This window comes from Panicum virgatum, chromosome 7K (assembly GCF_016808335.1).
Source record: "Panicum virgatum strain AP13 chromosome 7K, P.virgatum_v5, whole genome shotgun sequence".
Taxonomy (NCBI): domain Eukaryota; kingdom Viridiplantae; phylum Streptophyta; class Magnoliopsida; order Poales; family Poaceae; genus Panicum; species Panicum virgatum.
The window spans coordinates 4518571-4534972 of NC_053142.1; the positions used below are offsets into that span (position 1 = coordinate 4518571).

Sequence of the window (16402 nt, forward strand, 5' to 3'; positions counted from 1 at the left end):
TAGGCAGAAAAGGATGAATGCCTGTGGTGCCACTCAAAATTTCACAGAAAGAAAGATTGCCCAGAGTTCCTGAAATACTTATTGAAGAAAGGTGAGGACATTATTACATTCATAGATGAAACCCTGTATTTAAGTTATGCTAGATCTACTTGGTGGATTGACTCAGGTGCAGCTGTTCATGTTGCCAATTCTTTACAGGGTATAAGTACGAGGAGGACCCTACAAAGAGGAGAAAGATGTCTTAAGGTTGCCAATGGAGTTAAAGCCGACGCTGAAGCGATAGGAGATCTTACATTAGAATTAGATAATGGCTTTAAACTTCAGTTGCATAATGTTTTTTATGTACTCTCTTTGTCTAGAAACTTAATTTCAGTCTTATGTTTGGCAGACGATGGTTTTGATTACCATTTTGGCAAAGAACAGTGTGAGATTAAGTTTAATAATAAGTGTGTTGGTCTCGCCTTCCGACGAGACAAACATTATATGCTGTCCATGCATGAGAATCAGAATGTTGTATGCAATGAAAGAAATATTGCGTGCAATAGTGAGTCTTCCACGTCTATGAATGAAAAGAATAAACGCAAGCGATGCGATAGCAAGACGTCAGCAAAATTATGGCACTGTCATTTAGGCCATATTTTGAGGGGGAGAATTGAGAGATTGATTAAAGAAAATATTCTCCATCCTTTAAAATTTTCAGATATAGAATATTACATCGATTGCATTAAGGGAAAGTATGTTAAGCAAATAAAGAAAGGAGCCAAACGCAGTGTAGGGGTTTTGGAGATAGTACACACAGACATCTGTGGTCCATTTCCCATAAAGAATGTGGATGGTTATGATTCATTCATAACATTTACAGATAATTATTCACATTATGGCTGCATTTATCCAATTAAAGAAAGATCAGAAGCGTTGGATAAATTCAAAATATTCAAGGCTGAGGTAGAAAATCAGCATGACCTAAAGATTAAAATAGTAAGATCCGACCGTGGAGGTGAGTACTACGGTTGGCATACCCCATATGGTCAAGTTCCTAGACCTTTTGCAAGGTTCCTATAGGAAAATAGAATAGTTGCCCAGTATTCTACACCGGGTGAGCCTCAGCAGAATGGAGTAGCTGAAAGGCGTAACCATAACTTAACGGATATGGTGAGAAGTATGATGAGTTACTCCACGTTACCGATTAATTTGTGGATGGAGGCGTTAGAAACCGCCATTCATATTCTTAATCGTGATCAAGTAAGTCGATGCCTAAAACACCGTATGAGTTATGGACAGGGAGAAAAATCACATTAAATTATTTACATGTGTGGGGTTGTCCAGCTGAATTGAAAGTGTTTAACCCAAATATTGGGAAGCTAGATCCCAAGATAGTAAGTTGTCATTTCATTGGCTATCCAGAAAAGTCAAAAGTTTATCGTTTCTATTATCCAGATAGATACACAAAGTTTGTAGAAATGAGACATGATGTCTTTTTGGAGGATAAGATGGTCAGGGGGAGCATGGTAGCGCGGAAAATTGATCTTGAGGAGAAGCGGGTCTTTGTGCCTACTCCGATGATTCAGGAGCCATTTTTCACGTTATCTGTTGCTGTGACACCAACAGTGCAAGATGCTGTAGTGCTAGCACCTGTTGTTAGTTCTATAGTTGTGGCAAGAAATCAGAATGAGGAACCTATCCTTTAGGATCCGATAGAACCAATTGCTGCAGATGAGGGGGAGCAATAGTAGCCCCAAGTAGAAGAAGTGCCGATAGTTGAGGCCCCCAGAAGGTATCAAAGAGTAAGAAAGCCAGCCATTTCTAACGACTATAAAGTCTATAGTAGCGAGGAAATTTAAATGGAGGGTGATCCCACTTCATTTGAAGAAGCCATGAGAAGCGCTCACTCATCTGAATGGTTTGAGGCCATGAAAGATGAGATAAAGTCAATGAGTACCAATGATATTTGGGATTTAGAAGAAATTCCCAAAGGAGCTAAGATAGTAGGCTGCAAATGGGTCTACAAGATAAAATATGACTCTAGAGGGAATATAGAAAGATATAAAGCGCAACTTGTGGTGAAAGGTTTTACCCAGAGAGAAGGAATAGATTATAATGACATATTTTCTCCTATCTCATGTAAGTATTCTTTCAGAATCATAATGGCATTAGTGGCACACTATGACTAAGAGTTGCATCAAATGGATGTGAAGACGGCATTCCTAAATGGGGATCTTTATGAGAATATCTACATGGCACAGCCGAAAGGTTTTGTCATGCAAGAAAAAGAAAGAATGGGATGCCACCTAAAGAAACCTATTTATAGACTAAAGCAAGCCTCCAGACTGTGGTATTTAAGGTTTGATGAAACTATAAGGAAGTTTGGATTTAAAGAAAATGAGGAGGACAATTGCGTTTATGCAAAGTTTAATAATGAAAAATTTATTTTCCTTATCCTGTATGTTGACGATATTCTACTTGCTAGCAGTGATATTGATCTGCTACTGGGGATAAAAAAAAATTTTGTCCTCAAAATTCGATATGAAAGATCTTGGTGAAGCATCATTCGTTCTAGGAATTGAGATTCACCGAGATAGAAGAAAAGAGGTTTTATGATTATCGCAGAAAGCACACCTAGAAAAGGTACTAAAGAAGTACGGTATGCATACGAGTAAGCCAACACCTGCTCCTATTGTCAAGGGTGATAGTTTTGGGAAATTTCAGTATCCCAGAAACCAATATGAGATCGATCAGGTGAAAGCGGTACCATATGCTTCTGCTATCGGAAGCTTACAATATGCTCAAGTATGTACATGCCCTGACTTTGCGTTTGTTATCAGAGTACATGGCAGATTTCAAAGTAATCCAGGGATAGAACACTGGAAAATGGTTAAGAAATCTTTGTGTTATGTGCAAGGCACGAAAGGCCCCATGCTGACATATAGAAGATCTGATTCCCTAGAGATAGAGGGTTATTCAGACTTAGACTTTGAGGGAGATATAGATGATAGAAAATCCACGTCAGGTTATGTGTTCACTCTCGCAAGTGGAGCTATATCATGGAAAAGCTCCAAATAGACAGTCACTGCATCATTTACAATGTATGCTGAATTTGTGGCATGTTATGAGGCTTCGGGGCAGGTTAAATGGCTAAAGAAATTTATACCCAAGTTGAGAGTGGTCGATAGCATAGAAAAACCACTAAAGATGTACTGCGACAATGAGCCTGCAGTATTTTACGCTCACAACAACAAGTCAAGTGGTGCTGCCAAACACATTAACATTAAGTTTTATGTTGTTAAAGAGCAAATCCAGGATCATACCATTAGTCTTCAGTATATGAGCACAAAGAAGATGTTAGCGGATCCACTCACAAAAGGCTTACCACCCAATGTGTTCAGAGAACACTTAGCCGGCATGGGTTTACGGGAAAGCCTATGATCCTGGACAGCGAGGGCCCAAAAGTTTCTGTTTCAAAACAGAAAGGTGTGTTGTGGCTGTTAATCCAATGGTACTAACCGCTATGACGAGGCATGCCCTATGCACTGGTCTGTGATGGAATGGAATATAAGTAGTAAGGATGTAAGGTGAGATCAAGCTAACAGCCATGTCCCAGCCAAGCTCCTGACGACTGATCTGAACTCTATGTTGTTCTTTTGCTAAGGCCGTGTCCAACGGCTAGAGCTATCATAGCTCATAGCTACAGGACCGAAATCGGCACAGTGACTTTTGCTAAGAGAGGGAGCGTCTCGGGAGGCGAGCGAGCTAGCGCTCGGCAGCACGCCAATCGCTTCATTTTACCACTGTCTGGCACTGTTCATCGAATAGAAAATTCTATGAGCTAGCATAAGAGACCGCCGATGGAGGAGGCCTAATAGTCCTGGACAGAAGCAATGTTCCTGTGGGCAAGTGTGATGTATGCACTATGAAATGCTTATGTTGTCATGTGTTCTCTATCTTGTAATGATTGGTGGATATGTTAACTTTTAAGTACCTTTATGATCTTGGTCTCCAGTACTGGATGTTATGGTCGTGTATTCCTGTATGACAAAGGTGTTTATTTCCAAATTTTTCAAAATAGCTAATTGGCTTAGCTGTAGGCTATAGCTGGCTATAGCTTTCCTTAGCTGCTGCCAAGGCTGGCAGCTAAAAGGCTTAGTCGGAGATTTTAAAAAGTGAAATATGGTCAATTCAAGTTATTAATCAACAAAGAAGTGTGGCCGTCCATATTTGTTGAAGGATTTCTTGCAAAAAGAATTAACGAGTATATAAAAAATCTTTTTTATTAACAACAATATACCATGTGGTCGTTGACTATGAAGGAAAACAACAACCACCATTTTTAATAATGACCATATTTTTCCACAGCTGACCTATAAAGATAATGAATTAATTCCCAGGTCCGGCAGCCCCCTGGCCCCCTCAAAAGCCCTGCTTAGTCATCTGTCCATCCAGCCCATTTCAAATCCCTTTCAACGACCCACAACACACATGACTATGTTGTAGACATGTGTGCTGTGTGACAATGCATGGGCCATTATCAGTAGCTGTGGCCTGTGGGTACCATTTATTATATGTTCCATTTCTAGCTACAATAGATATGTCCATATTTAGACACATCTGCTGGTTCTTCCATGTACGGGGATATAATGCTGTGCACGGGGATATAAAGATGTGACTAGTATAGTCAGTGCACACCTATAAACATATGTTTCTTTGGCTAGGCAGAATGAGATGTTTCATTTCAAAACATTAAGTTATCTTTTTCTATACCATGGAATAGTTTTCAAATCTGTATGAATCCTTGTGATGATTATAATTAACTCAACAAGATAAGATCTAATATGAATATGTTTACTTTTTATAATCTTTGATGTTCCAAATTTTTCTCGTAATGTTAGAATAATGTTTTTCTCCTTGGATGGTGGTTTTCTAGAATTTTTCCCTTGATCTGTTATATAAGCAAATTTACAGGATTGCTTTAGGTTATTGTTCATAATGACAGGTTAACATCTAAATACCGAATAATGATAGTGTCAAGATATATTTCATGAATGATTAAGTAATTTGATGTTATAGATGTTTGTGTATTTTTCTAAAAGTTTAGTTTACATAGGTCTAACTTTAAAACTAAAACATCATACATTTTGGAACACGGAGAAAAAGTACATAATCAAAAATATGATTAAGCCTAATAAAGACCATCGTAACTGGTATATGGACTATTATGTTCTCCCTCTGTCCCGCAAAGACTGTTCGTTTAGAAAATTTCAGATATATTACTAATACTAAAAAATGACCATGTTACCCCTAATTAACTATAGCAGTTGTGATTGAAGACCGTGCCATTTATTTAGTTCCGTAGATTCTCAATACATGCAAATATATTGGAACCAGAAAAGTAACATCTATTTAAACATTATATTTTTTTCTCGAATACGCGCGCATCGTATCATTGTATTAAGACGAAGAAGAAATTGGTACAGTGTTCGGTTACAACCCAAATGGAACAGACTCCAGATGGACACAAGCCGGCAAGCCAGTTGAACACAACCCGAAAGATAAACTCCAACATGAACTACTTACATTCCGCCCAATCTAAACGACTGGCTCTAAGCGTAGCCTTCAGTTAACGCTCCATCCCACGGATGGAGAGCTCTGGCTCTTGTTCTTCAACATCGGAAATATGTCCTGCAATGCGTCCATGTGGTCCGCCGGAGGTCCTTCGCGAAAGAATTTCTCCACCGCTTGCTCTGCCGAAGCCACCAAGGGCAGAGGCGCGCCAACCTCATCGAGTCGGCGCATCAGGAGCACCGCCCCTCGCTTTGCCGGCTTGATGGCCAAGAGAGGGTCCAAGGCTTGGTGATGGCTTCGGCTAAGGCCATATGCCTCAGATGAAGGCAGCTGAGGAGGCGCGTCGACGAGGACAAGGTCAACTCGACGGCGACGAGGCGGCTTGTCCACAAGAGACGGCGGAATATTCTTCATAACTCTGCTGATGAAGTCCTCCAAGGCCGCGGAATTGCCGTCCTCCGATGCTCCGACGGTGCCGGTTGCCTCCTTAGAAGCCGGCACCACAATCTGGGCCGATGGTGGCACCTCCACAGCCCTCCACAGCCGGGACCACCTCAACCAATGGTGGCACCTCCATAGGCGTCACGGGTGTGGCAGCCCCAGAGTGCCCCAGCAGACCACCAGATAGCGATGGCCTCTCCTGGGAAACACTCGCCGCCGAAGCCCGATCTCGAAACTCCTGAGACCGGAAGGTGGCCACGAACAGCTCAGGGAAGGCAGGCCCGAGGGTGAAGTCGTCCTCCTCGATGCGAAGCACATCCATGATCGCTGACTTGGCCGCAGCCAAAGCAACCACGGCCAAGGTATCGGTGGCGGAGAGCGTGAGGTCAAGGCCACCATCAGCAGCAGCAGTCGTCGGCAACGGCCGATCGTCCGAGACCGGAGGGCGATCACGACCATGCCCAAACCCAGCAGGAGCGACACGACCGTCCAGCTGAGGCTGGCCCAAGCGAAGTGGCGGGTGATGAGGCCGCAAGCAATCCTTGGCACGGTGCCGAAGGCCGTGGCAGTGTAGGCATCGCGATGGCTAACGACACGAAGCAACCCGATGCTTGAAGGAAAGGCAGTTCAAGCATCATCCATCGAGCACCTTGGGAAAGCATCGCCGCGGCAGCACTTCCGGCCGAGGAGGCCGCTCCCGATGGTCCGAGGATGCGCGCGCCGCCTCTCAACTCGTTGCTAGCCATCAGGGTCGACGCGAGGAGGGCGATGCGCAGCCTGACCCTAGACATGGCTTGGGGCAGCCCGACCAGCCTTGTAGGGGTGGTCGTGATGCTGGAGGCCGACGACTAGCTCCGTCATTCCGCGCCGGCGGTTGCTACGCCGGGAACACTTGTTCATCCAGGGTGCGCGGAGAGGGTAGCCGGCGGCCCCGCCGATGACGACGCTTGCGGTGCCCACCCTCGCCACGTGGAGGCAGGACCACGATGGAGCGGAAAGTGGGCATCGGAGCCGGCATGTCGACCTATGTCGCCGCCGGTGCTGAGGTAGGGGTGGTCGCCCTCGGTTGCCGCAGCAGGATGTCGCGGTAGGATGGGGAGCCATCGTCGTTGGAGAGGGGGTGGGGTGTCGTCTCTCCATCGGAGCTGCTTCCCCCGGCCGTCAAAGTGGCCGCTAGGGAAAAATGGAGCCGCGTCCGGGGAGAGAGCTCCACGCTCGGGGGAGGGGAGAGGAGTGCCCGTCGGCGAGGAGGAGGAGGTCGCCGGGGCTAGGGTGGCCATCAGCATGGGCGAGCCATCGAGGGTGTGGTGGGGGGAGAAGGCACCCGGCGCTGGAGCAGTTGAGGATGTGGTGGCCGCCGGCGCCGAAGTGGCTGCCGGCGGGCAGGTGGACGGCGACGGTGGCGAATCGAAGCAGAGGTGCTCCGGCGAGCCGCAGGTGGCCGATGGGGGGTCGGGGTTGGGAGGCCGAGCCATGTCGTCGAGGGGGTCGTCGTCATCGTCGAACACCAAGATGGGCATGGCGGACGGCGGCAGCACGCAGGGGAGGGTGGACGACGGTCGTACGGCGGCTCGGAGGTGAGGCCGGACCAGGGCAGCCGGGGGAGAGGTGGAACTGTGGCCGCTGGGACCAGAGTGGCCGCCGGGACCGGAGTGGTCACTGGCGGTGGTGGCAGCGGATGGTCGTGTGGGTGGCTAGGTCATCCTCCCCGATCTCCCTACACGCACCGCTAGGGAGGCCATGGGAGGGATGGATGGAGAGGGTGAGCCGAGGGGAGCGCGATCTGTGGCTGGAGGGGCAGAGGTGGCCAGAGCAAGGAGATCTGGCGGCAGCGGCGCTCTCGCATTCCTTCCTATTCAAGGGCAGCAGGAGGAGTCCCTCGCTCGTCGTTGAGCTCCACAGGCTCCTCGGGAACACGCAATCCTTGGCCTCGCCGACGGCTGGCCCTACGACAGACAAATCAGCTGTGCATCCTATTTAAACATTTGATTGGCTCCATGCCCTTTCCAATGCAATTCTTTCTTGGTATTTGATATTGCTTTAATTAGATAGACTTTACTACAATATAAACGTGGGACAAAATTTGAAGGCTAAACGAACAGTCTCTGCGTGATAGATGTAGTATATATGCTATACTCCCTCCGTATACGATTTACTAGTCGTTCTGGCGCCGGACTCAAGTAGCGCAAAGATGTCGTTTTGGCGTCCGAGTCGTTGTTTTGGACAACTATACCCCTCCGCGGCTCCGCTCGACTCCCGTGCGCGTTAATATCGTTGCTTCGGGTACCGGGGACGGCGCGTTAACTCGCGTGCAAGGCTGCGGCATCGCATCGCCGCCTTCTGCTCCCCCGCCATTGTCTCCTCCTCTAGCACCCACTACTATAAAATAAGCCTTAAGTCTACCCCAAAAGTACCAGTATGGAGATGAACCGGTACCTATGCTACCGGTACTTTTGGGGTGAATGGAATTTATAAATGAGCCTTAGGTACGTACCGGGTGGTAATTTTTACATTAGTACCGGGTGGTGCCACCAACCGGTACCTATAGACGAGCCTTAGGTACCGGTTGATGTTACTAACCGGTACCTTAAGAGTCTTAGGTACCGGTTGGTGGTACCTTAGACTCATCCATGGATTACTTGAAAAGGAAAATATCTCCTTCTCGATCAAAACTGTTGTGCAGGTGAGATGGTAAAGGAGGAACGCACTGTTTTCCCAGTAGTGACCGCGTCGCCTGCCCTTCGTCACTCGAGCGCGCCATGGAGGAGTCGCTCGCGACCTGGAGGAGTCCCAGGAGGTGCTCGCGCCGGACTCCATGACGCTGGAGTTGCAGGAGCTCGCGCGGCAAAAACGAGCGGAAAACGTCCCCGGCAAAAAAACACACCGTGCGCGACGCGAAAACGAACGAAAAAAACACCGCCATGCCCATGCATCCAATCCGCAAGCGCCGTGCAACAAGAAAAAAAACGCGCCATCGCGCCAGCCTCGCAGCGCGCCATGCAAAAACCTGCTGAAAGGCAAAAAAAAAAACTATGGGCCGCCACGAATCGAACCAGCGCCCACTAGCATCGGGACAAGCTGCATAAACCAATCACGCTGTATGCATTTTGATGTTTGCAGTGCACCCATCACCCTATTTAATACGGGCAAACAGGGAAAAATAACCCCAACTACTCCTTGGTATGCACAATCATATCCTAAACGACTTATAAATCATATACGGAGGGAGTATATAATTATGTTACGGTAGGCATCTTGTGACTTGGCGGCCGTTTTCTTTTCGCGGCGGTCAAGTTTGCTTCCGTTGACTTAGCTAGCCAGCTTAGGGGTGCAAATAAATAACTCTTAGGTGCACCTACAATTCTCTTTAGTTCAAAATATTATACTAGTTTTTCAAAATATAATATTATTTTGAAAAAATAATATAAAACTTTAAACTAAAGAGGGTTGGAGGTGCCCCTAAGGGTCACCCATTGGCACCCCTAAGCCAGCTCAATAATTTGCCCTCGGATCACCCAACAACAGCTGTCTACCTTACATCTATCTATCGTATAATAAGAACCACCACCTCCCCACCTTGTTACACGGTCGTCGCACAGCACTCTAGCACACACCCATCCAGCATGGAGACGACGACGACAGAAGTGGCAGCGCTCCACAATGATGCCCTCGCCAACGTCTTCCGCCGCTTGCCGGCGCGGAGCCTCGCCGAGGCCCAGAGCGTCTGCAAGGCGTGGCGCGCCGTCGTGGACGCCCGCGAGCTGCTGCTCCCGCACCGCAAGCTTCTCCCACATTATGTGCACGGCGTCTTCGTCAACTACATCGACCACTGCCGGCCGCACCTCTTCGCCCGCCCCTTTTCCCGGCCATCATCGTCCGTGAGCTCCGGCCAGATCGACGCCATGCTCGGCTTCCTGCCCAACGGCCACCGGGACTGGTGCTTTGTGCTGGACCACTGCCGGGGACTCGTGCTTTCCGACATGAACCATGGCAGCCAGCTCTGCGTGTGCAACCCCGCGACGAAGAGGTGGGCACTAGTGGCGCCACCGTGGGACTTGGGGGGCAGATGGCGCGACTACGCTAGCGCATACCTCACCTGTGATCCGGCAATGTCGACGCACTATGAGATCCTCTTGATCCCCGCCGAGCTGGAGTGGCCACAGCCAGAAACCCCAGGCTGCGACAAGGTGAGAAATGAGCGGCGTGCAATGGAGGTGCGTCTGCACGGGGTAGATGATGCCCCGTTCGGCCTCGATGATTGGCTACAACAGTTCTCATTAGACGTCACTGAGGAGGAGGAGGAGGACGAGCAGGAAGGGTTGCAGCAGCAACAGCAGCTTCCTTCCGCGGATGAGGTTGTTGACGAGCCATGCCATGGATGTTGGAGGTGTTCTCGTCGAGGACTAGCCGGTGGGAGAAGAGGGCCTTTGTCCGCCAAGGCGAGTCGGTGGCGACCGTCCAAGACATGCGGTTGGATCAACCGAAACCAACGTGGAGGGGGCCACGCCAGCGCTATGCTGCCTACTGGCAAGGAGGGTTGTATGTACACTGCCGAGGTTCTTTGGTTGCGAGGTAAAAACTGATGCTACCACATACACGTATTACTTTGTCGAAGTGTGCGAAATTCTCACTAGTAGAGGTAATACAGTATGCATTGAAGATTTCTTAAAGAACAAGCCACATCATTTTTAATGTTTTTTTATCTAGGGAACATAGTTTGCACGGAGAGGTTGGTTGCACCTGATACGTTCCCTTTTATCTATATGTGACCACATACTAATTTTATTTGGACTGCAACTAGTTAATTAGGTGCCAGCTGAGTTTTAGCTGGTGTTCTTAACATTTCTTGTGCGCTTTTATATAATTAGTTTTCTTAGCTTCATTACTTCAATTGTAAAGGGACCATAAATCAACAATTTACGTGGTGACCTGACTATATGTGGTGACGATATATATTTTCAGGATTTCGTTGTTGAAGGGTAATTACCAAGTAATTAAAACGCCAAGAGACATTAAGAAGAACACATACACATCTTATAAACCGTATCTAGGGATACTAGAGAAAGGTGTGTACTTTGGGATAGTTCAAGACTGCCAATTACGGGTTTGGATCCTCAATGAATCATGCGGAAAGATGGAGTGGATCTTGAAGTGTGAAGATGATCTTACACACCTTGCCCATCATGTAAGATATGGCAAACAGGTGGATGCACCTTGGATTGTGCATGATGTGCATGACCCTGATAATGCTTCTGAATCTATGCAAGAGAGTTTGGACTGGGACTCGGACAATGATGATATTTTTACAATTGAAGCTGGATCAACTGATGAGGAATACTATGGTGCAGGCTTTGATATTCTTGGATTCCACCCTTATAAGGGAGTTGTCTTTTTGGCTGACCACTTTAGAGTGGTGGCCTATCATTTGAACACGTCGAAGGCTCAGTATCTTGGCAACTCACGTCCAAAGAGTTACTATCATAACTATACAAATGACATATATGAGTCATTTGTGTATACTCCTTGTATGATCAGAGAGCTTAACAAAGGCAGTAGTACAATGAAGGAGAATTGAATATTCGTGTAAATAAATAATAGAGGTGCCCTCATGTTTGTGCCTAGCCATATCGGTTTATTGACATAATTTAAAAACATGAGTAGATGTGTTATTTAATTTCTTTTCAGTACAAGTCCTATATATATATATATATATATATATGTACCATACTGTACCTTGGTTTTAAAGTTTCAGTCATGGATCCTATGTACCTTACAAATACAGTATATGAACAATGCAGCGGCAGGATGCGAAGAATCAAAATATATGGGGAAATCTATGAAAAATATTAGAGAAACAGTTGCATTTTCCTGTATCATAACACATCCCAGAACAATAAAAATGTTAAATAAAACAATACAATCAACAGAATAATGAAAATGTCAAAATATATTGGTATGGATGGCATGTTAAGAAGTAGATAAGTTTAAAAATGTGGGCGACATGTTATTCCACTTCAAAAAAAAAGTAATTCATTGAGAAAATAAAAACTCGCTTCTTTTGTACCGAATGTTTTTCAAACCCAAGGGCAGGGCTGCCAACGTGATCTGCATCATCAAGACAAGCTTCAATCTCACAACCACTCCCAAATATCCTGTTATTTAGGAAAAAAATTATTTTGTTTTACTTTTTAGAGCACCATTTTACAACACTTCTTTTACATGGGCATCAATAATAATCATGCAGTAAAATAAAATACATTTGGTTGCGCATATAAAAAAGAATCTACTGTCTCAGCATGTTACATTTCTGTATTCCAACCAGTTCTTTGCATTCACCAGAGGCCCACACAAATGGCCATGGTAAGTGACACAAGATACATAACTTTGGCAACACCAAATTTACTTTTCAATGATCAATTGGTAAAATAGAACGCCCACAGATCTGCATAACATGGATTTTCCACTTTGCATATACCTTGAACATGAGTCTTCAAACCAACAAGGTGGCTACAACAAAAAGAAAAGCAAGGAAACCTGAACATGGATCCTCAGATCAACAAGGTGACACCAACAAAAGATAAGCATGCAAATGAAATTTGCTACTCTTATTTCTATGCAAAACAAATCTAGAAATGTAGAATTAGCACCAAAGCTGTTCTAACCATTTGGTTCAAAAAGCTTAGAATTGCAAAGACTACTCTTATCTTTGTGCCCATGCCTGCCTAGAAAGAACATTCCTTTCTGAATTCCCATATACTGCAAACTGAAGTTTAACATCAAGTCATCATGGCATAAATCAATAAGGCATGCATAAATCAAAACCCTAACCAAATTATGCCCATTCAAACAACCAAAAAGACAACTATGTACGCCATGTATTTGGAAATCTTGTTTCTATACGAAACCATTCCTTGAATGCACTGGAACCACATTTTATTCAAGAAGATCGAAAATCTGAGCACATCTATCATATTCGTACCCGCATCTATTCTTGAATTTGCACTTGAAATCACATGACAGAACGTGTGCTACAAGTCAATTATCAAGAAATAATAAATCATGGCACACGCTCAAGGTTCTTGTCACTGCAATAGGGAGTGCCGTGATGGTGTAGACATGTAGTAAAACTGTAAAAGTGATTTGGTTAGTGTCAGCTATTCGGTTTCACCTCTTTTCTCGTTGGTTGGTTAAAAAAATAGACGAGTATTAGCAAGCATGATGAGTTCGAGTGCTGTGTATAGCCTCCATGACCTCTTCCGTAAGGTCCTACACTCCTACCTACCAACACTTTGTTTCAATGCTAGCTAGGCACAAACCTGATAAGCACAAAAATCTAGTCGAATATATGTGGTTTCTTGTATCTGAAGAGCATGTACGTTGTTACCGAGTTCATTGTCTGATGCACTTTCTTAAAACATTCTTGTAGCTTCTGGTGATCCATGCCCCCAACACCTTGAAAATTTTGTTCGTACAGGGCAAGCACCAGGTACAAACATAAGAATTACAGGTCAACAAGCTGCACCGTGTTCCCAATCGATTGTCACGGCCCACGGGCCGTCTGGGCCGCGCGGGTTACTGTAGCACGAGCGACTGTAGCACCACGGGGCTCAGCTCATTACTCCCAAACTGGAAACGGAGAGGGAATCGAACCAGCTTAAATAGCACTACTACAGAATAGACCTTTGTTCCAAGTCATTTATCCCGGTTACCTTTGGGCCCGGGACAAAAGGTGGCTTTTGTCCCGGGTCCAAAGGCTAGCCGGGCCAGCGGGGGGGGGGGGGGGGGACAGGGGCCTTTTGTCCCAGGTGGAGCCACCAACCCGGACAAAAGGCCCCCCTTTTGTCCCGGTTGGTGGCTCCACCGCCTTTTGTCCGGGTTGGTGGCTCCACCCGGGACAAAAGGTCCAACCCCTTTTATCCCCGTTGGTAACACCAACCGGGACAAAAGGGTGACCCTTTTATTCCGGTTGGTGGTACCAACCCGGACAAAAGGGTGACCCTTTTATCCCGGTTGGTGGTACCAACCCGGATAAAAGGACACTTTTGTCCCGGTTGGTGTTACCAACCCGGAAAAAAGGCCCCTCCACGTGATAGTTCAAAAGAGAGTTATTCTTTACTGAGTCACATGTACTACTTAGTTGAGTTGGCAAGGAAGCCATGTGCTAGGCAATAGGTCTTGGGTTCCAATCCCGCAGGGCGCAAATATTTTTTAGCGCGAGGGACATTTTGTCCCGGTTCTACCACCCGGGACAAAAGCCTCTAGCGCTTTTGTCCCAGCGGCCGAATCCCGGTTCCAAAACCGGGACAAATGGCCATATGGAACCAGGACAAAAGGCTGTTTTTGTAGTAGTGTAGTCGGTCCCTGGGAAGCTAGTAAATCCAGTTCGAACCTTTTGCGCGAAGCGAGGACGAAGGCGCAAGAGAGTTATTTAGCAGGTGTGGTTTACTCAATGTGTAGAGTAGATCTTAGCCATTATCCCGGACCGGGCCGTTACATCGATCATCTGAAGAAGAATGGGAACTTATGAGTAAGTAAAGGTATGGTGTTTTCAAGTATGAAGGTGTAATATTAGATTCAGATAAAAAAAATACAATTAGATTCGGTAATGAAATTGCATATGAATGTTGGATTCAGATCGTCTACCTAATGAAGTGATGCCGCTCCAAGTAACAAACTGGGCAGAATACATTTGAATGCCAAAATACAGGGAAAAAGAGGAAAATCAAAGAATTTTGCCTGAAGTTGCAGAGGAAACAAGGCAATGGCAGTACATCCTTCTAATGTCACCTCACAGAACAGAGAACACTATTGGCTGGGATTTTTCACCTTGAAAACTATAAAATGTAAGACCTTAAAAAGGATGAGAATGAGACCACAGTTTTGACTTACAGGGCAAACACCAGCCACAAGCATAAGAACTGCAGGTAAAAGTATCACCAGGTTTCCAATAAATCATCTCAAGTCTGAAGAAGATCAGAAAATAAGACTACAGAGATTTGTGCAGTTGCATATCTACCCTCCAGTAATGAATGGTGACGTACTGTTAGGTTCAAATCACCTAAAGGCTAAGGGTTAATTCGATCCAAGAGAACTACCATTACTATTCATCTATTTGGAACCATGCCATTACTATTTCATCTGTACCCGGCTTGTGCCATTTTGTACGCTTGACGCGGCTTTGGGCCCACATGCAGACCGTACGCGACATATTCTACTGCTTAGGGCCCACTTGCAGACCGTATGGCTCAAGGTGCCGCTGGCTAAGAACGAGCCAAGGGAGAGCGGCCTCATCCATTCTCCTTCGTTGACCGACTGCGCTGCCCCTCGCGTACGGCGCCGCCCCTCGCCACCGCCGTCGCCATCGCTGCCGCTGCCTTTCCTTCTTCTCCGGCACCGGTGTGAAGCCCAGCATGAGTGAGGGTTCCACCGCTTCGGGCCGGTCCGTGTTCGGGAGCTAGGGGAACCGGCTCCGGCTGGAGGACTGCCCCAACTGTGGATGCCGCCTGATCTGTATCCGCAGCAAGCAGCCAAAGACGTTCAATCAGATGTTTTTCAAGTGCCCTAACAACGTGAGGGTGAGTTCTCTTCAATTTGTTGCATTTGTGTGTTTGAATCGACCCCATTTTGTAGCCATTGACCGTGCTAGGGTTTTGCTCACCGTGACAGGGAGATCCAAACACATGTGGATGGATTCGGTCTGAGCATCAGTACGAGACTTATTTGCGTGTGCTGGATGCACGGAAGCAGCAATGTGGCGACCTCCAAGTCATTGGAGACGCCAGGATGCAAGCTCTGTTTGAGTTGAAGGACCAGTTTGTTGAGCTCAAGAACCAGTTTGATGGGCTGAAAACTAAAATTGAAGCAATGAAGATGCAGATTTGGGAGCTCAGTCAGCAGCTCAGTGAGAGGAAGAAGACCTGGGTAGCTGTACTTGTTGCATGTGTTGCTGTGGTTGGGTTGATGGTGACAGTGTTGTGGAAGTGAGGCAGTGTTGTGTGAGGGGAAGGATGCTTTTGTGAACTGCAAGTAGATGACCTAGGATGGTTTAGTGAACTGGAAGTAGCTAGGATGCTTTTGTGAACTGGAAGTAGATGAGCTAGGATGCTTTTGGAAGCTTTTGAATGGTGTGTAAATAGATGACCTACTTGCAGCTGAAGTTGTGTGTAAATATATGACCTACTTTTATGTGCAATGTGTGACTCCATGTTTCTTTGAATTATGTGAACTTGTGTCTGTTAATTCCCACATTTTAGCAGCATTTTGGCTTAATTTGGACAGCATTTTGGCTGAATTTGGACAACATTTTGGCACATGAGAATAACAACCAGATAGATTGCCACATATAGAGTTATGCCATAGATAGATAACAATCATGTCCATTACATGTCCAGAATAAAACATACTC

At 46.1% G+C, this 16402-nt stretch overlaps 2 protein-coding genes across 2 annotated transcripts; both read left to right on the forward strand.

The window, feature by feature from the left end:
• Positions 1-9620: 9620 nt before the first annotated feature.
• LOC120639856 lies at positions 9621-11572 on the forward strand. Its single transcript, XM_039915788.1, has 2 exons — positions 9621-10352; positions 11201-11572. The coding sequence occupies exons 1-2, from the start codon at positions 9621-9623 to the stop codon at positions 11570-11572; spliced, it is 1104 nt and encodes a 367-aa protein (XP_039771722.1).
• Positions 11573-15091: 3519 nt separating this feature from the next.
• On the forward strand, positions 15092-16189 carry LOC120642851. The gene is made up of 2 exons (XM_039919459.1): positions 15092-15572; positions 15664-16189. Exons 1-2 carry the CDS (start codon positions 15543-15545, stop codon positions 15979-15981), a joined length of 348 nt encoding a protein of 115 aa, XP_039775393.1. The 5' UTR covers positions 15092-15542; the 3' UTR covers positions 15982-16189.
• The last annotated feature ends 213 nt before the right edge of the window (positions 16190-16402 follow it).

Excerpts from the sequence above, each read along its gene's own strand:
- LOC120639856 (XM_039915788.1), top strand. The coding sequence starts at position 9,621 with ATGGAGACGACGACGACAGAAGTGGCAGCGCTCCACAATGATGCCCTC. Across the intron at positions 10,353-11,200 it reads AGCTTCCTTCCGCGGATGAG|GTGGATGCACCTTGGATTGT; the intron begins GTTGTTGACGAG and ends TATGGCAAACAG.
- LOC120642851 (XM_039919459.1), top strand. The coding sequence starts at position 15,543 with ATGTTTTTCAAGTGCCCTAACAACGTGAGG. Across the intron at positions 15,573-15,663 it reads AGTGCCCTAACAACGTGAGG|GGAGATCCAAACACATGTGG; the intron begins GTGAGTTCTCTT and ends TCACCGTGACAG.